The sequence below is a fragment of the Passer montanus genome, unplaced genomic scaffold (genome assembly GCF_014805655.1).
Source record: "Passer montanus isolate IOZ18808 unplaced genomic scaffold, ASM1480565v1 scaffold20, whole genome shotgun sequence".
Taxonomy (NCBI): Eukaryota; Metazoa; Chordata; class Aves; order Passeriformes; family Passeridae; genus Passer; species Passer montanus.
Window position 1 is genome coordinate 12,699,049 of NW_024366592.1, and position 19,680 is coordinate 12,718,728.

General features: G+C 46.0%; 2 protein-coding genes across 4 annotated transcripts; both read left to right on the forward strand.

Moving 5' to 3' along the window:
* Positions 1 to 384: 384 nt before the first annotated feature.
* Positions 385 to 11,392, forward strand: LOC120501623 (C-type lectin domain family 5 member A-like). Of its 3 annotated transcripts, XM_039708159.1 has the most exons (7): positions 385 to 551; positions 2,533 to 2,607; positions 3,162 to 3,248; positions 4,669 to 4,725; positions 5,622 to 5,764; positions 6,419 to 6,528; positions 7,067 to 11,392. In XM_039708159.1, the coding sequence occupies exons 1-7, from the start codon at positions 470 to 472 to the stop codon at positions 7,215 to 7,217; spliced, it is 705 nt and encodes a 234-aa protein (XP_039564093.1). In that variant the 5' UTR covers positions 385 to 469; the 3' UTR covers positions 7,218 to 11,392. The 3 variants fall into 3 exon arrangements, 2 of the variants coding, with proteins under 2 accessions (XP_039564093.1, XP_039564092.1); XR_005627358.1 differs by having other exon boundaries at positions 5,622 to 6,528; positions 7,067 to 7,102; XM_039708158.1 differs by having other exon boundaries at positions 5,622 to 7,209.
* A 2,229-nt stretch (positions 11,393 to 13,621) lies between these two features.
* LOC120501625 (C-type lectin domain family 2 member B-like) lies at positions 13,622 to 19,677 on the forward strand. Its single transcript, XM_039708163.1, has 5 exons — positions 13,622 to 13,889; positions 14,588 to 14,671; positions 15,469 to 15,653; positions 16,434 to 16,534; positions 18,125 to 19,677. Exons 1-5 carry the CDS (start codon positions 13,637 to 13,639, stop codon positions 18,240 to 18,242), a joined length of 741 nt encoding a protein of 246 aa, XP_039564097.1. The 5' UTR covers positions 13,622 to 13,636; the 3' UTR covers positions 18,243 to 19,677.
* The last annotated feature ends 3 nt before the right edge of the window (positions 19,678 to 19,680 follow it).

Below are 19,680 nucleotides of genomic sequence, written 5' to 3' on the forward strand. Positions count from 1 at the left end.
ATTCCAGTTGCTGCCTTAAGCACCTTTTGTGCTTCCCAAGACAAGCTGGACCAATCCCATTTCTGGTCCCCATTTTGCCTCCAGAATTCCCTTGTAGAGAAGCAGAAAATGTCTGTGAGCTGCACAGAGGCCACAGTGCTCAGGACACAGCAGGGCAAAGTGTTTTATGTGTGGGTGGTGAAGCTTTGGGAACTCAAGACACTTCCAATCCAGAACCACTTCCCAACACAGGAGACCTCAGAGAGGCCGTGAACTTATATTTCCTCATGTTACTGACATAAAACTCTGTGCCATCAATAGATCAATAGATGTAGAAATAGACTTCTCTTTTCATTAGAGGTTGACGACCAGAAGAATCAAGAACTTCCTCCTGAAGGTTAGAGAGGGGAGGGAGCTCTAGGTCATACCCAGCCCAGAGTGTCACTGTCAGAACAGCCGAGGGAGGGAAAAAGGAGAAACAGCAACAGGTATGGCAGAAAATGTCATTTATGCTGACCTGAACTTGCCTGAACCAACTGGATCCAGAATCCTAACGCTCCCTGATGTCCAAGGTAGGTCCAGTGCTGAGCACTGAGCTTTCTTTGCATTCTCCAGTCTCTCTCCCACATATGTTGAGAGAGTTCCTTGGAGCACCCAAGTCCCAAAGAGCACAAGGGAAAGATGAGGGCCAGTGCTGAAAAACTGCAGGTGGAGTGTCTAGAGAGGGTTGTTTGTATTTACAAAGGCAAGTTGTTGGAAGACCTACTTTTCTCTTGCTAAGGTGCAAGTGTGAGGCAGTATCTCTGGTATGATATTAAGAGTAATTTTATCCATTTTTGAGACCATTCCAGAGCTGAACATCCATTGCTCCTGGCCCTGGTCTGTTGTCCCCCAGCAGACTGAGATTCCTGCAGCACACTGCTCAGGATGGAGTGGCTGCTGTTGCGGGTGTTCACAGCAGTCTTCTGCAGAGCTGATCCTGCTCCCTGAGCACAGCAGGCACTGCCTGGAGGCTTCTCCTCCTGCTCTGGCTGTACAAACTGCTTGTTGAATGCACAAGTCTGAAATGTTTCATGGACAGGTTTAGTCTGATTAAGGATCAAATACTTTGCAAATTTCTAACTGAGTATTTATCTTTCTTTAATGCACTAACAACTTTTACATAAATGTTTGCACTGGTTTTGCAATATCTGCCTCAAAATTCATCCTAACAGTTAACAGACTTCATAGAGTGTATTTAATTTTCATTTTTCTTTCCTTTCTTTCTAACCCTGCTTTCACTCTGGCAGAAATTTTATTGCCATCTAATTCTTGTTTTTGTACAAAGTGTGAACCCTCTGCATGTCTTTTCAGATGGATGGAGTTACTAACACCCAGGAAACAGGGTTTTACCCCCCCTTTCAACAGATGAATTCAGAGCTCATTTGACCACAATAGATGCCACCTGATTACAAGTTCCATTTTCCTTATAATGTAACCCATGTATTCTTATCCAAAATTTTCATAGATTTCTAGCAACATTTTGCTGTTTCTCTGCTTGTGCCTTTCAGGGAAACCCTTACCAAATCTTCTATGTGTTCTCTGAATTTATGCACAAGATTTCCCAGATACTGTATCCAGCTTCTGAAAAGAGCTCAAAACCCTGACCTCTGTCTTAGCTCTTTACAGTGATAGAACCCAGGGGGTCAGTGTTGAATATCATGATGACTTGGAGAGTTTTATAATGTTTCAATGTCCTATTTTTGATTTTCTACCCACTTTTTATCTCTCACTGACCTTTCTTTCCTCTCTAAAGGTTTTCTTCCTTGCTGCTTTGTATTTATTACCTGCAGATGATAAAACAGATTTCACTACTCTCCCTGTTGTCTTGTTCATTTAGATAAAATCTTGAACCTCTCCAATTTTAGCACAATCTGCAATTTTCAGGTTTAATGTTTTAGTCATTCTTACCATTCCTGTCGGGATGAACAACCTTAGGCCAACTTTGTCACTTTCCTTCCCTTTTGTAAAGACTGACAATGTGAGTGTGTCCCCTCTGGTATTGTCTGCATTGAAGAGAAACCAGATCTCTTCCTGCCTCTGTCAGGTGCTCCAAGGGTGAAAGTGTCATCATGGAACATGGAATCAGAATATCCTGTGCTGGAAGGGACACACAAGGATCCTCCAGTCCAACTCCTGGCCCTGCACAGATATCTCCTGTGGATCCCTGAGAGCATTGTCCAAATGCTGCTTGAGCTCTGGCATCCCTGAGGCTGTGACCATTCCCTGTGGAGCCTGTTCAGTGCCTCAGCACCCTCTGGGGGAAGAACCTTTCCCTGATACCCAATCTGACCCTGTCCTGACACAGCTCCAGCTGTTCCCTTGGGTCCTGTTCCTGGTCACCACAGAACAGAGATCAGTGCCTATAATCGAGAAAAGTATAATTTGTACATAGTTATCCACAGTCACATCAACCAGATGCTGTCCTGTGTTCAGCATTTCTCAGAATTTCAGTCATTTTTGTTTCATTTAAGTTGATTCTGAGCTCTCTCTGTGCTCTGTTCTTGTTCCCAGGCTCAGGCTGTACCTATGCAGATGTGAAAGTGAAAGCCCAAGACACAAATGCTACAGCAAACTGCAAATCAGCAGGTGAGTTTAGCTGTCTGACAGTGATGGGAATTTAAACAAGAAGGGCAGAGGGGCTGATCCTGATCCCCCAAACATACAGTGATACAAAACCACGAGGAGGCAGGAGGATACAATTGTCTGCTTTCCACACTCAGAGCAGGGGCAGCCGAGGTGTTGCATTCTGTGCCCCTAAACACTTGTTGGCTTTCCTGGCAGAGGGATAGAAGGATGTGATGGGCCACACCCAGACACCCTCCGAGCCCAGGCTCCTGTCCCCAGCAGCAGGGGAAAGTGAAAAAAGGAGATGAGTAAGCAGAGGGAGGGCATTGATTGCAAGGACTCTCCTCCTTTTCACCTCTCCTCAAACCCATGGCAGGTTGGGATCTGTTCAATTTCCTGAGCACAGGGGTCCAGAGCCAGTGGGGAAGCACTGTAACATTGAGCCTGGCTCCAGCCTGCAGATCTGGAAGGATCCAGAGTACCAGTGGGAGCCTAAAAAGTGCACCTTGGAATGCAGAGGAAAGAGGCTTCTGTCCAGCTGTTCCCCTAATGTTTATTTTTCTGTCCCTCTGTAGGTAAAAGCCGTTGTTCCAGAAAACATGTCACTATATTGGTGGTGATAATCCTCGTACTGGTCCTGGCAGTATATTTAGTAATCACATGTAAGTTATTTTGCTAGTGTCATAACAGCCATTTATTTGTGTCTCTCTCCAACTGTCTGATGTCCAGGCCATGACATCCAAAGCCAGTAGGAACAGAAGTTTGGTTTGAAGGCAAAGGACAGCAGTTTTTACCCAATCATAGCTGTAAGAGGGAAATCTGTAAGAGAGTTGAGTGGTTTGAAAGCTGAAAATTCCGATAGATTAAAAAGCCAAAATCCCAATGAAAAATGGACAACATTCAAGTAAAAAGAATTTATTATACAAATGTTTTGAAGAAACAAGTTAAGATTTGATAATGCCTACCAGTAATATAATTGCTAAGTGGGAGAATCCCACAGGCTGATGAGGATGTATCATGAGACCAAAATGTCCATAACACCAAAAATCTTAAAATAATTATGAATTAAAGTACATTTGAAGGAGGAACTAAATCACATCTCAAAGGAGTTTGCTTAGGATCATAGGATATTTTGAGCTACATAAAAAGATAAATTATATTTTGTAGAAAAAAATGTTACTTCCATCATGAAAAAAAGAGACCCAACTGGTACTTCCTTTAAAAGTTTTCAAGGTATCATTTTTAAATTTCAGATGGTTTTGCTTGTTTCTTTCCATCCTGTGATAGCTGAGAAAACTTGTGAAGCTTCCACAACCAATCACTCTCAAGTCCCAAAATTTGCCACCTGCTCAGAGATGCACATGGGGAAGACATGGCAAAGCCTTTGATCACTGGAACTTAAAAAACAAGGCTGGGGTAGGCAAGGCATTCTTTTTTAAGGCAAAGAGTTCAGGATTGATGCCTGACAATGCCCTGACATTATAAATGCCAAACAGCAAAGGGTGGTGCAAATTAAAAACAAATAATGAACCAACAGAAAATAAAAAGGTGTAATTTGCATTTAATATAGCCTTAAGTCCAATACTGAAAGAGGAGTTATTCAGACTTAGATCCAGGACTGGCTTTATTTATAGTTCTTTTGTGGGGCTCAGTACTGGCTTTGAACTGCTACCAACCTGAAAAAATACTCCTAAGTAAAGTGAGATCTAGATCAAATTGAAGAAATGAAATCAAGGTAGTTTTTAAGTTCAAGAGCACACAGGTTTCACTTGTGCTCCAAATAAAAACTGTTACATTTTGAGTTTATTCTAAGTTTTAGTTTTGTATGAATTTTCCATAGGGTCTTGTAAACAAAGACATTGTTATTAAGATACAATTTGTTTAAATGAACTCAAGTGTTGCCTTTTACTCAGTGGAACTTGACTGACCATTTTATGATTTCTATAGTAGACCCATGAGGAAGGAGGCAGAGTTTGCATTCTGTGTTGGGTGGTGGGGAGGTCAGAGAGGTCCAGCAGAATTCTGACAGTGCATGGCACTGTGGCCACTCCTTGCAAGCAGAAATTGTTTTCTTATTTCCAGATGGTCTGACTGCAAACAGCCAACAGGACTCAACAACCATCCCTGAAGAGGCACTAGGTAGGTAATCCTCTGTCATTCCAGAGGGAGTTTCCAGAAACCTGTGGGATTGACTGTGAAGAGGGCAGCTGAGGGTGTGTGACTGGATTTTGTTGAGAAGGCAAATGTTGAGAGCTTTGTAACAAGCTGGCTCCGAGCTAAAGGTCACAGTGAGATTAATTTGACCGAGATAGAGAATGAGGGGAGTTACCATTCCAATTAAACTGTGTGTCCTTGTCCCATGGGATGAAGTAATGCACAAAAACAGGTGGTAAAGCGAAACAGCTTGGGAAAATAGTAGAAGTTGCACCAAAACAGCACGTAGATAGCTGATAACTAGTTAGCCAATGGTAAGCTGGGATTTTGCACTATACATGAGCTAATTAAAAGGTGTATAATAATTGGCGATTCGGGAATAAAGAGGAGACTTGTAGATCATCATCTGGTGAACGAGTCTTCCTTCTCCGTCAGGCAAACAAAGAAAGAAAACCTCTCCCATGTCAGGAACAGAAACCTGGTCATGGACACTCTCAGAATGAGCTCTGGAAGGCACAGGAAGAACATCCCTCTGGAAGCCCAGCAATGCAGGGAACAAGATGGATAATGTGCCTCCACTGCTTTTCCAAGGCCCTCCATTAGCAGCCTTTGAACTCAGTGCAATTCCCTGAGGCTGTTTAGAAGCTGCTAAGCAAAGACGGGAAAGGCTGGATCATGTTTGCTGTGCTGCTCATTTTCTTGCTCCTGCCTGGTGATTCTGGGGTGGTATCAGCTCCAGAGGCTGTAGGGGAATCCCTGGTGCTCTGGTGACAATTCTCAGCACGAACACACAGGCATTTCTGTGGCTGGAATTGCCTCTCTGTCCTGTCTTTTGGTCAGCGTGAACATGGATTTTACACACCTCTTCTTCCCTTCTGCAGGCTGCCCCCCACCATGGAAAAAACATGGGAGAAAATGCTACTTCTTTTCTCCAGAGGCGAAGTCAAAGGACTGGAATGCCTCCCGTGCAGAATGCACTGCCATGGGCTCAGACCTGGTGGTCATTGACAGCAGGGAAGAGTTGGTGAGATCCAGCTCTTGGGGCAGCTGCTTGGGGGGGCTGGAGCTGCCTGGCCAAGGGCTGAGCAGTGACACTTCTGCCAGCTCCTGTCACATGTCCTTGGGCTCTGGGACCTGCTGCCACCCACGGACACCCCAGCCCTGGCAGTGGGAGCAAAGCCCTGCACAGGGAGAGGCCTCCTGGGGCTTGGAGTCCTGTCCCTGGAAGCTTCTCTGCCCAGGCCTGATCCCATGGCAAGGAGCAAACTCCCTGCCCAGCTGGCTGGGCTTTTACAGGCATTTAGCACACAGGCCATGGAGGTTGGACAGACGCTTCTTTGTCAGAGCCATGGCTGTGACAAAACCTGAAAAGGCTTTGCCACCCCCATCAGAAGGGAAAAGTGACCTCAGCCATCAAATCACACCTGTCTGACTGCAAAGTACAGCTGTAATGGCACCACAGGTGTATTTTTACCTTTATTATCTTCATAAGAGGCCTGCAAAAGGGGGATTATCTCAATAGAAATGGAAAAATGCAATCTATGGAGCTGTGGGAAGAGGTGCTGTGGCTTGGGTGCACACTGCACTCTCTGTGCTGGCTGTTCAGCACTGAGCCTTCTGTGCCTCTGGTGAAGAAAACGTCATTTTTATGTGTTCCCATTGTTGGCTTCCTTTCCAGACATACCTGCACTCACTATCAAGATATAACTACTACTTACTTGGTCTTACATACTCTCAAGAGGAGCAGAAGTGGAAGTGGATCAACAGCCTGGAGCATGACCCAGACATGTGAGCTCCTTCCAGCAAGTTCCTGCCATGCAATGTCTGGGAAGAGGAAAATCCCAAAGCCAGAGCAGAGTGCCCAAGGGAGATCAGGGACTGTGGTTTGGAGGAACCTGATTCCTGGAGATGCAGGGGCTTCAGCACATGCCTGTGCCAAGGAAAGGGAGCCTTTCAGGGCCAGGGAACACAGGGCTGTCCTGTAAGAATGGCAGGAGAGGACACAGCTGGAGTTCTGCTGGGGAAGGAAGGATCTGTCTGGATGCAGCTCCCTGGGGAAAGGAAGGAGACAGGAGGCAGGGACAAGAGAGAGGGTGATGTCAGCACCATTGGCTGGCAGGGATCAAAGCAGGGGAATGTTTCTGGATGGGAAAGCATTGCCCAGAAACTTTTGTGGAGCTGTGGGGAACAACAGTAAGGAATGGGAGGGAGACTCCAGCAAGGCTGTTCCTGGTCCCAGTGGCAGTAACACAGCTTAGCAGGTGCCACTCTGCCTTTCACTGAATGTCAGGAATGTGATCACATTGGACTTTTTCCCCCTGTTTAGGTTCCATCTAAACAGAAATTATAGTGACTATGACTGCACGGTCATTGGATATGGTGAAGTACATACTCAAAATTGTGGTGGATCCTCAACAACACAAAATATGTGTGAAAAAGCTGCAACAATAACAAAAAGGCATCAGAAGGAGAGCTAAAAACAAGAGGTCCTGGCTGGTAGGTTATGCCCAGCTTCATGTAGGAATTGTGGATGGGATGTGTCTCATTTCTCTATAGCTGCCCAGTTTCTGCTCCCAGGCTCTCCTGCAGCCTCTCTCCAGATTCAGAGCTGAGCTCAGCCCAGCTGACCCTTTCCCTGATGGTGTCTGAGCTTGGGTGGATCCTCTCTGGAAGAGCTGGCACTGGCACACAGGAGGAGTCTGGGACTGTCTCATGCCAGAGGTGGCACTTCCAGGCAGGCTCTGCCAGGGGAGAGGAGTCCAGCCTGGGGACAGGGGTGATTCCAAACAGATCCTGACTCTGAAAGTCACATCCATCCACAGCCCCATGTTCCCAGCCCTGCCTGGGCACAAGGAGACCCTTTCCCCACTCGCCACAGCCTAAACATGCCTGCAGCCTCAAGGGAAGGGCAGCACAGATTTCTGGCTGGGATCCTGTAAGGAAGGGCAACCCCAGAGCCTGTGAGGGGATTGGGAATTAGCCCAAGGGAAAGGATCCTACAGCAGCACAGCTCTGGGCATAAAATCAGCCCCAGTCCTGTGTGGGGAAGGGAAGGAATGTCAGATCTTGGATCTGCTGGGGAGGGCCAGAGGCTGGAGACTAGCAGAAACCAGCAAGGCCTGGAGAACAGAGTCCCAAAAGAAGCTGATGTGGACAGAAAACAGGACAATGAAACCCACAGTGACCTGTGAAGGAGCTGGTGAGAAGCATGAGAGTGACCCACGGGGAATGGCAACATGGTGCTCTGACCTCTTTTCCTTGGAGACTGATCACAGGAGGAAATGATGCCTGAAGGCTTTTCCTGCTCAAAATTGTTCAAGCCAACAGCAGAAACAGCTGGCATCAGGAAAACAGAGTTGTGTTAAGAAACAGGGAATGTCACCAAAGTTCTGCCCATGTTCTTTAGGGGCTCTTGGGATCCTGGGTCTTGTGTGACACCAAGAATATTTCTTCTTTCTGTGTCCTTTAAGCAGAATCATTCCTCCTTTACTGGTGCTGTTCATGGGTCTCTCCTTCAGCTGCAGGGTGGAGAAAGCTTTGTGAAGTCCTTGAAGAAGTGACACTGATACCATGGGAAAAAATTGCTTAATCAAAAAATCCATACACAGCATGTTATGGCCATTGGAAGGGAAAATGGAATCCTACAGGAGAAACTGTCTCTTTCTAAATTGAAAGCACATTTTGACATCCCTCACACCAGCCATCCTCCTCACTGACTGGTTGCATCAAGATGCTTTGTGTTACAGGTAAAAATGAAATATGCCCAATTCTAATAAAATAAAAATTAATTTATTTGTGACCATATTACAGTCCCGACAGCCGACAATCAAACGGACAGCGCAACACCCCCGGGAGATAGGCTGGGTGGGCATAGATCTGGCCTCTAGAGCACCAAATCCCCCTTGTCCACACTGGCTATTCCGAAGTAGCAGTTCTTATAGTCTTTATTTTGCCTGCGGCAGAGTCCCTTTGTCTCTTTTTAGAGTTCTTCATATTCAAGTTGGGTCTTTTCTTCAGTCCGGGCTGCACAAAGCCTTTTTCCGGGAATTGATCAATGCGTTTCCCCGATTCCCGGAATCTGGTATTCCAACGGCAGATGTTGATGGCTCCAATTATCTCAGATGGGTATCTCATCCTGGCCATCATCTCTTGGGTGTCACTGGACACATGCCTTCATGAACGCCCATTTTCTACTGTGCAGCTGAAGTTTCCTTCGTATGTAAATGTCATGGTGCCTCCTTGCCAGTCTGCTGCGGTTTCGTCATCCTGAGAATGAAATTTTTCCCCCCGCCTTTCCCTATGTACAGTCGGTTTGGTTCATATATTCTATATTTTATCTGCACTAATTACTAACTATATCCTTAACACTTTGGAAACGTATTTACGGTTCTTTCCCTGACTTTCCATCCCTGTTGCAGTGTGTTGTCATGGTGTGCTTCAGTTCCCCTGGTTTCTCCCTGAAGTTTCCTTCTCCAGGTGGGCTGTCAATCACCTCTCCTTTCCCCTCCCTTGACCCCTGCTGGGCACTGTCTATCAACCCAGAAATCCCGAGGAGAACGTCAAGCAATTGGCAGGTTCAAAGGATGCTCTCCACCCCCTGGGGGGCCATTGGCCCACCCAGGTGTCCCTCTCACCTGAGACCCCCTCCCCCTGTGCCTGGTTGGTGCTCCCTGTGTTCCCTCCCCTACCCCTCTCCCCAGGTAAAAGGGCAAGCAGACCATACAGTTGGAGGGTTGTTGGAGTTGTTGCAATATTCAGAGGCCATGCAGCCTGAAATAAAAACTCTGGATTAAAAACTCTCCATCAGGACCCGCTCCTTCCTTCACCTCGCCTTAAGGGTTTCTCCAGCTCAGGAAGGCCTGAGGAGTGACCCCCTCAACAGCAAGCTCCAGCCTGCAAGCTCTGGAGCTCAGAGCATGCCGAGACTTGTCCCCACGTGCCTCAGCTGCGACCACAGGTACTGAACAGCGTCTCTGGGGAGAAAACTCCACAGGTGCTACTATTTGGTCAGCAGCTGGGACCAGGTAGACCAAGGCAATCCCGTTTGGTAATATTGGTAAAATCCAGTACATGCCTAAAAAACAGAGTAAGAACATGGAGCTGTAGCAGAACAATCCCAGTGTCAGACCCCAGGATCTGTACTGTTATTTCAGAAGGAGGCTGAGCTGGAGGGGTTTTTTGCTTGCACTCATTTCACTGGAGAGGGTGGGAGAGCATTCTGTGTTGCATCATAGATTTCTGCCTTCTATTTTCATATTCCAGCTGCTGTGATCCCTTGGACCAGGTGGGCTCTTCTGAAGGTAGGGCCAGGGAAAAGCCTCTTCCCTAGGAGCCACTGGCCCTCAGTTGGAGCCTTCAGCAGGCGGCAGAGGCAGCAGCTGTGCATCAGAAGGGTGGGAAGGGGAAGCCACCCTGGGGCGACTGTGGAACTGCACAAACTCCATCAGACCCAGAAAGCCACAGGAAGTTTGACTGAAAGTGCTTTTTTTCCTCTGTCTCTGTGTTGTTCTTGTTCACAGTTCTCTGATCTTGTGACCTAAGTTTTACAATGAACTTCCGTTTTACAGTTTGTGAATCTTGGATTACCCCTGGCATCCCTACTGCAAGGGAGGGATGAAACATTTCTTTCTCCTTCTGTGCTCAGTGCCTCAGAGAATGCCAGGCTGGTTTAATTCTCGCTGCAGCTGGGCAATGGGTGACACTCCCTGGGACAGGCCAGGCTGGCAGCACCAGCCCCGGAGGAGCACATCCTGGACACAGGACTGGCTGCATTAGTGATCTTTATGAAGGAGAACCTATGACAGGGACATCTCCAAGAGCTGATCCTCGGGGCTTGTCCTATTTATGTGGACCTGTATCCCAACAGTGTCTCAAGCCAGCTGTTGTATTTAGGATACACTTAGTGGAAAAAATGCTCTGAGTATCTTGGCAAAAATCACAACCAAAGGATTTTAGTTTTATTGCAGGAGAAAACAGTGAATGAAGGCAAGGTTCTCAAAAGAAACGACCCCAAACCATTAAAAAGCCCAGAATCTGTTGCACAGAAGTAACTAAGCAGAGACCAACATGAACAGACATCTCAGAGAGGAGTGATACTTTATGTAAACAGAAGAAGTTCATGCAGTATTGCACATACAAACAATTTATCTGGTTCTAAATGACAAATGCACCAATGGAAGAAATGGACCTCACTATCAAATGGGCAATTCAGGGAGGATGCACTGCCAATGCAGATTTGCTGTCAGAACAGCAAGCAGGGTTCAGAACACACAAAGAACACCTTAAAGGCAGCACTGACAGTGTCACAGAGCTTGCAGCAATCACTGGCAGACTGGGTTCCTTTTTAGCACACACTGGAGTTTCTGGAACCATTTTTGGTTTGTGGCTGCAAAGGCTTCAAATGATGAGTGACTTTTCAAGGTGCTAAGTGTGATGTTTGCTCTGTGGTGAGTCACAAATTATCTATAAAGGAATTCTGTTCTTTCTTGGGAAGTGGTCCATGGGAATCTCATGGGGTTTAACAGGACCAAGTGCTGGTGCTGTACCTGGGATCAATCCAGGCTGGAGATGAACAGATCCAGAGCAGCCCTGGCAGAAGGACTTGGGGGTGCTGTGGGTGAGAGCTGGCCCTGCCCCAACCCAGAACCCCCCTGTGCTGGGCTGTACCCAGAGCCTCAGGGCAGCAGGGCAGAGGGGATTCTGCCCCTCTGCCCCACTCTGCTGAGTGCCCCCTGCAGGGCTGCATCCAGCCCTGGGGCCAGCACAGGAAGGACAGGGAGCTGCTGGAGCCAGGCCAGAGCAGGGACACCAAGGGGATCAGAGGGATGGAGCAGCTCTGCTGAGAGCAAAGACTGAGGGAATTGGGAGTGTTCAACCTAGAGAAGAGAAGACTTTGGGGTGGCCTCGTTGTGGCCTTGCAGCATCTGAAGGGAGCTTGTAAAAAAAGAGGGAGAGTGACTTTTTACCTGAGCAGATAGTGACAGGACAAGAGTGAACAGGTTTGAACTAAAATAGAAATGATTTAAAGCCAATATTAGGAAAAATACTCGGGGGTTGCTGAGGCCCTTGGCACAGGTTGCTTAGAGAAGCTGTGGCTGCCACATCCCTGGCAGTGTCCAAGGCCAGGCTGGATGGGGCTCTGAGCAACCTGGGTTAGTGGAAGGTGTCCCTGCCCATGGCAGAGGGGTTGGAATTAGATAAAGTCTATTCCAATCCAAACTATTCCATGATTCTATGAGTCACAAAAGATACTCAAGGATTATTTGGGGTAGCAGCAGGCAGGAGGCAGCACCACAGGATCCAACTCTGAGTTTTTAAGTCAGTCCCATGAAAGCCCTCTTGTACAATGCCTTCCTTTTTCTTTAGAATGTGTGCATTTTTCTCCTTACATCATGGCAATATTTTAAAGTAACTTTCCAGTGATTCACCTTGGAGGGTACTTCTGCCTTTAGCCTTCAAGAAATTCCTATCTTGTTTATCAACTTTTGTTTTAGGAATTGTCTGGAGGCTTCTTAGCCAAAGTGATCAGGGAAAGTGAAGGTGAGTGTCTCAGTTACAAGCATCTGGGATTAATAACAGTAGTTTTGAGGATCAGATGATTCACAGCTATGTTGACAGCATTTCTCAGAGTTTTTTTTTTTTGCCAGCCTGGAGAATCTCCTGCAGCTGTGAGAACTACCTTCTGTACTTGTGGGTGAACAAAAAGAGAGCGCTCACTTCTGAATGCTCTGTGGTTAAAAGCCACAATGACCTCAGTGACAGGCAGGACTGAATGGCAGGAGCCCAAGCCACTCCTTCAGAGCAAATAAATGCTGAATAAGCTGTTCTTAGAATGCCAGCTATGGACACACCAATGTTCCACTGACTTCTTGTATGTGAAACATGCTCTACATCAAGCAGGTACTGCACCTCCCTGCTGCCCTAATTCCACACCCCCCTCTCATCCTCTGCCCCTATGGATTCATGTCTTGAAAAACCTCTGGAAAAGTCTCCAGCTTGTGCTCTCTGGACCCATCACCTCTTCTCTCTCCTGGGGATCCTCAGTTCCCTAGCCTCCCTGAAGCCACTATACCTTAAGCCTTGTCACACATACCTTTTGGATTCCTCTTCATCCTTTTATCTTTCCTGTTCTTCCCAGTGCCTTCCTGGGAATCCCAGTTCAGTGCTTAATGAACTCCTGCTGCAGGCAAATGCTAAAAATCAAGCGCAGTTCAAATTATACTTATGGAAGCATAAAGTTTATATGGTTCTTTGTAAGCTGTAAACACAAACACCTGGAGACTATTTTCAGCAACTACGCCACTGCTCAGAATCCTTGGCAATCAAAGTAATTGAAAACTGCAGTGAAAGCTTAAAGTGTAACCCCCCCATTCCTATAGTTTTCTGTTTGAAGTTTCCTGCCCAGGTACAGAAGGATGCTTATTTTGGATAAACTACTGCTGAATTCCTCACCAGCCTCACACAGAGCCCACATGATGACTTGGAGAGAGCTGTGTGGAGAGCTGTGGAGAGAGTTTGAACACACAGCACAGCCCGGATGTGTTGTAAGTACAGCAGTTATTGTGCAAAACCACCACATGAAATGGATGATATGTGTGGCCCTGTCTTCCAAGCAATGCTGAAATTTCTATTGCACCTTCATCCCCAAGAGCAAGCCAGCATCATCAGGCTTTATCTTCTTTATGTTCTTCTAGGTAAAGCAAATCACTGGCCAGGTTTTCTAAAGAGGTTTAAGTAATCAACATTTAAATACTTGATTTTACTCTCCTTCTCCATACAAAAGAAGATAAATAACAAATATGAAATAAATAAAATGGGGGGGGGGGGGGGAAAAAACCCCACCAGACAAAACCAAACCAGAGCCTTCTCTCCTCGTGTTAGTTCCTGGAATTTGCTGATGTCACAGGATCCCAGTGAGATTTTTGTAGGAGCCGACTTCTCCTTGAAAGCGTCCCCATTTCCTATTTCTCCGGAGTTGCGCAGCGGCTGCTCCCGGCCCGAAGCCCCGCTGGGCACCGAGCCCGCGCTCCGTGGCCATGCCCCTGGGGGCCGGCGCGTCCCGGGCGGGCAGCGAGGGGAGCGGCCGGGCGGCTCCGGCGCCGCCAGCCCCGCGCCCATGGCCGGCGGCACCGAGCGCGGCGGCCCCAGAGGTGACGGGCGGGGACACCGAGGGGCCGCGCTGGGATGCGGGGGGGAGCCGGGACATCCCCCCGGAGCGCGGGGCCGGGCCGCGGGCATGGGGAGCCGGGGATGCCCCCCGGGAGCCGCCGCAGCGCTGGAAACGCCCCGTGCTGGCAGCGGAGCGACTGCCAGGAGAGGGGACCCTCCTCTGGGGCCCTGGGGACACCTCGTCCCCGCCACTGCCCGAACAGCCGGATACAGGGCAGCGGCAGGGCGGTGTGTGCTTCCAGAGCCCTGGAGGGGACAGGGGAGCAAAAGGAGACTAAACAGCTGTGGCTGTGGGATAAGGCTGGATATTTCTCAGGAAAAGTTTTGGGCTCCAGAACCGATGGCTTTTCTTAGTTCACTTATCCATGTCTTGTTTAGGCACTTAGTGTCCACCGTCAATTTCCCCATGCTCCTTTCTTTCTCTTTGGATCACTTTAAGTTCTGGATGATGTAACTAAAATTTACAGTAACTCAGAGTTCTTGTTAGCTGATAAGACTTGTGAAAATAAGCTAAATGTTTCTGCGCCCAGCCTGCTCCCTACAGAGAGCTGTTTTTTTGTTTTTTTTTTTTTAACAGCTTTGTGTGTCCTGGGCTCTACTCCCCTGTCAGCTGGTTCTTATTTGTTAGTTTGGGTTTGTTTTGTTTTGTTTTTTTAATTCCTTGCATTTATTTTTTCAGGTCTGTTCTCAAACATCTGGCTGTGGCGAGCTGTCGCTGGAGTCCTTACTGCTGCTGTCATTTTGATTTCATGTATTCAGTTTGGTAAGCAAGAAATATTAAAAGAAAATATCATTAGCAATAGAAATTAGTAGAGTTTGGGGTTCCATACTCAGAGGGTGCTGAGGCCCTGGCACAGGCTGCCTAGAGAAGCTGTGGATGACCAATACCTGAAGTGCCCAAGGCCAGACTGGATGGGGCTTGGAACAACCTGGGATGGTGGAATCTGTCCCTGCCCATGGCAGGGGATGGAACAAAATTATCTTTGAGGACACTCTCAGCCCAAAGCACTCTGTGATCCTGTGTGAATCTGTGATTTCTGTTTGAAATTGCAGGCCAGTGCAGGAACAACTCCACATGCTTCAGTGGGGCTAGGGAGGGCTCAGTTTAATCTTAGTGTACTTTTGGTATCAAGTTTGTCACATCACTGTTGGTCTTAATCCAAGTCCAAGAAAACAAATAACAACAGGAAGATTGTCCTACCAATATGCAGTCCTTCAAAAATGACAGTATAATAAACAAAATTATTAATTCAACTCTGAGGAAGCAACACATGCAAAAACTGGAGTTGTTGGAATTTTTAAGCTGTAGGAGAGTCCTTGGGTGACACTTTATGATCATCTTCTCAGCTACTTCTACCAACGTGTCCCTGACCATCCTCCTAAGGATTTGTCAAGAAGGGTACAGGATCCAGAATATATCATTAGTTTACAATAATTATTTCAGCTGGGCAGAAGTCACAATGCTGTGGCTAGACTGGGATTATTTTAGATGATGCAGTCAGAAAGTAAAACCTTTCCCAGCTGGAAAAAATGGGTAGATTGTTTTTTGTCTTTTCCCAGTAAAGCCTTCTCTGGCCAAAGAGTTTCCCGTGTGTCCTCCCCTGGACCTGTGTCCATCAGGCTGGCTGTACTTCCAGAGAAAGTGTTACTTCCTCTCAGAGAGTGAAGCTGCCTGGAACTCCAGCCAGAGCCAGTGCTCTTCCCACAACGCGTCCCTGCTGGTCATCGAGAATCATCAGGAGCTGGTAAGGGAACCAAAGGGGGATCCTATTTTCCCCCCAGTTCTCTTCCAGGGAACTCCTCCAGCCTCCTCAGCTGAACTGTTAGGAAGCTGATGTAAGACCACAATGAGTCACAGCCTACAGAATACTTCGTGCCTGTTCTCCCTGAAAACAGGAGACATCAGTTTAAGCAGTTGATGGTTTAGAAAATGTCTGAGTACTTGCCTGAATTAAATTTGGTGGTGCTCACAGCTATAAATTGTCATATTGAGGGCATCTATCAGGGTAAACACTGTTGCGTCTCATTTATCTTTAATTAAACAATTGTTTTCTCATATTGAGATAAGTTAATGACACATAAGTTGGTAAATATGTTAATTTTAACCTTTGGAGTTAGGAGATAGTTACCCAAAGTGCAGATTGGAGCATTTTTTCTATATTATACCACAGTATTAGGAAAGATTCCACCCTGAACAGAGGCCTAGAAGAATATATTCTTCTGTGTCTGTTCCAGACCTTGATAGCAGACATCTATCTAAAAGATATCTAAATCTAAATATCTAAAATGTCTAAAATATTATAAAATATATATCTAAAAGAACATATTCTTTTAGAATAGCCTCTCTCTAGGTCAGTCAACCCTATCCCAGTCACCAGTCTCTGTATATTTAGGTTTTAATATGATTTCTTCAGCAGGAAACGTTAGATTGTTGTTTTGCTTTTGCCCTGGATCAATGACTTCATATTTTGATAGCTGGACTGAGCATGCAGAACTTCTTTTCTCATGTGGGTTTATTCCTACAGAGGTTTATGATGAAGATAACAAAGCAAGATCCATGGATTGGACTCTATAAAAGAAATGAAGAGTTCTTTTGGGTAAATGGAAAAGCCTTAGACAATGAACTGTAAGTTGATGTGGAGGGGTTTTGCTGGTGATATTTGATTATAGGGGAGTAAGAAAAATAATACAGATCTAGTGACTTGTAGGAAATCTCTGTTATTATGTTAAAGGGATGGAGAGTGTGTGAATGCAATGAAGATTTCACATGGCATTGTTAAAACTGTGGCAGATGAAAACTAGGGGATAAGTTTGTAATGCTGAGAAGCAACATGAGGCAGGCTCATGGTAACAGATATCAGAGAAAGTGAAACCAAGAGACACAAAAGCAGTGGGAGGAAGGGAATTGGGGGAGAAAGGGAAGATTAATAGTAACACGAATTCCTCATTTTAGAATATATTTTGCAACAATACAAACCTGCACGTAAGCTGTGTGAAGTTAATAGCAAAGAGATTTGGGAGACTGCTAAGACATGTTTCCATTTTTATAGAATGTTCCTCAGAAAGAGGCTTCTGGAGGGAAAGGTAGATGTGAATTTATGTTGCAAGAGCTGCTCTGTGGCCAGGGCCCTGTGTTCTGTGCCACCAGTGCCAGCTGTGGGGTACTTAGTTCCTCTCCCTGGCAGCTGTCCCATCTCCTCAGAGGCTGCTGCAGCTCACCCTGGAGCAGCTGCTGGCAGGAGTTGGCAGAATTACCATTGATAGGCATAAGCAATAAGATTTCACAAGTCTGAAATTACCTTAAAAAGTGGAAAATTTCAATACTTTTAAATCTGTGACATTACTGGTGATCTGTGACTATATTTGCTTCATCCCCAAGCCCTGAAGGCTTGATCTGACAAAGGCATTTAATGTGAGATGTGAGGAACACGTGGACACCTCAAATTGAAAACTGCAGTCCTTCCCACTCTTTTATCCCCTGTCTGCAGTACAAACATCCACTGATGCTTTCATTTTCAGTGAGGTTCTTCCCATTCTTAGACTTCTGCCTCACACCCCTTGCCCCTCCTGAAGGGGAGGGCAAACACCTTGATATCTAAGCTCAGGTGTTACTGCACACTGGTGGGGATTTGTCCCTCAGTTTTTCCAGAGACCATTCCAGTTTGCTTGGCCTATCCTTAGAACGTTATAGCACTTTGTGCTGAAGGAGTCTCTTACCTCTTACATAGGGACCTATGGTGTAGAAACTTAGGTTTGCTTCTTGTTTCCCCTGACCCCCTTAACCATAGTGCCTGTTGGGTTCTGAGGAAGGGAGAAATTAGAGATGCATTTCCTTCACAGCTTCTGCTGGAACCTTTTAGCTGGATAGGAAGATGTGGAGGTACAAGGTGGTGGTGCCCATCTTGATGGCACAGCATCCCTCAGAAAGGCAGAAAGGGTGTATTTCACATTAAGTGACCACTAAACAAGATGCAGGAGTACTACAAGTATTGGATTTTGTATTCTGGCCACAAGATACCATTAAGAAAGGACAATCTCCATGGTATTCTTTTTAAGGCACAAAACATCATCCTGCTGTGGTGCCTTGCCTGAGATAAATCAGGCTTTATTCAAAGAGAATTCAAAGAGAACCTGAGATGCCCATAGCTGCTTTTGCTCTATTGCAATATTTGATTGTTGGTGTCCAAGTAATCCTGTCTTCTCTTCTCCCTGACAGGTTTGAAGTAAAAGGCTCTGGCAGCTGTGCCTATCTGGAGTCCAAAGGAGTCTCAGCCTCAGGATGTTATTTAACCAGGAAATGGGTCTGCAGCTTGAATATCAAGTCAGCACAATAAAGGTGGACAAAGCCCCCACCCCTGACACTTAGAGCTCTGATATGATGATGCCTACTACACAGGCTGTGTCTACACTTTGGGACCTGGGAATGTGTCCCAGCTCTTACCCCGAGGTGAATGACTTTTCTGGTAGCCAGAATTCTCCACCCATGGAGGAAGGCTTTAAAGATACCATATTAAAGGCTTTCTTCAGCATCTTCATAAGTAATTTCCTTGCCCCATTTTTCCAGCTACTGCTCAGCTGTAGTTTCTTTTTGCTGTGCCATCAGTATTTCCTCCATTTACTCTTCTCTTGTAGGAGCAGCTGCTCTTTCTTTTCCTTTTGGGTGTGCAGTTGGAGGTTTTTGTTCTGCTTTTCCTTTTGCCAGAGTCTGTGTGCATGGGTGGTGAAGTGGGTCTGTCTGGAGGGCTGCGAGTGCCTCGTGGATACAGAGCAATGCAGAAGTGAACACTGCTGTTTTGGACATGATCACAGCAAATTCCTCTCTTTCCATTTGATGGGATGTACCTTGAATTGTATTCCACGTTTTGTTAATGTTATATTACATTAATTTTGTTAAATCCTGGTGATGACGTTATCAAGCTGATTTATGTAGCTGCACTGCACCTGAAGTTATCCTCACAACACTCTGTAGCCAAAAAAGGTCACAATAGAAAAGAATATTTATTTACCTGAGCATCTGCACTGGTGGAAGGGAGAAGAGTTGGAACTGGAACAGTGATAGCAAAGCTGCAGTCATTAATGTGTAAATGTAGAAATAATCCTCAGTGCAAGGAGATAAAATCAGGAGAAGGGAAAGAGAGAATTAACAGGGATATTTCTCTGTGTTTCCCTTATGCCCTGTGCCTGTCATGGTGTGAGCCTTCCGAGCAAGGGGACATTTCCAGATGGAGAGTGTTTCCTTGTGTAAGTGACATTTTCAGCAGCGGCCTCCAGTGCTCTTGGATTGCTGGGAGCCTGAACAGACTTAGGGCACAATCCCTTTGATTGACTGAGTCCCATACATGTCTAGCAGGTTGTCCAAAAATTAAAAGTGTCATTTGACCCAGAGGAAGCAAATTTGCATGTAAGGAATGTAACTATGAAGTTTCTAGAGAATGAAGAATGGGAAGTTCACCTTCATTATTTTCTGTGACAGAAGGATTTGACTGTAGCAGGACCATACACATGGATAGTGTCAGTGACTTGTGCCTTTCAGATGTTTATTTAAAGATAATCACTCATTTTGCTGGATTACACTTTTCTTAATTGCTTGTATTCTTTATACATACAGTAACAGGACTCTACAGTATAAAAAGCTTAATTATCTATTTATTTATGTTGGGGGGAAGGTGTTATTCTGCAATGTTTTTACATTAACCTGATTCTGAAGGATATGGTATGTGCAATAGTCCTGAAAAGATACTAAATAAATATCTTTACAGAGCCCCTGAATTA

What these genes read in the sequence shown, in the direction of transcription:
- LOC120501623 (XM_039708158.1), top strand. Translation starts at nt 470, where the DNA reads ATGGCAGAAAATGTCATTTATGCTGACCTGAACTTGCCTGAACCAACT. An exon ending in AACGCTCCCTGATGTCCAAG is followed by an intron (nt 552 to 2,532) that starts GTAGGTCCAGTG and finishes TCTTGTTCCCAG; the next exon opens with GCTCAGGCTGTACCTATGCA. An exon ending in CATCCCTGAAGAGGCACTAG is followed by an intron (nt 4,726 to 5,621) that starts GTAGGTAATCCT and finishes TCCCTTCTGCAG; the next exon opens with GCTGCCCCCCACCATGGAAA.
- LOC120501625 (XM_039708163.1), top strand. Translation starts at nt 13,637, where the DNA reads ATGTCACAGGATCCCAGTGAGATTTTTGTAGGAGCCGACTTCTCCTTG. An exon ending in CGAGCGCGGCGGCCCCAGAG is followed by an intron (nt 13,890 to 14,587) that starts GTGACGGGCGGG and finishes TTATTTTTTCAG; the next exon opens with GTCTGTTCTCAAACATCTGG. An exon ending in GATTTCATGTATTCAGTTTG is followed by an intron (nt 14,672 to 15,468) that starts GTAAGCAAGAAA and finishes GTCTTTTCCCAG; the next exon opens with TAAAGCCTTCTCTGGCCAAA.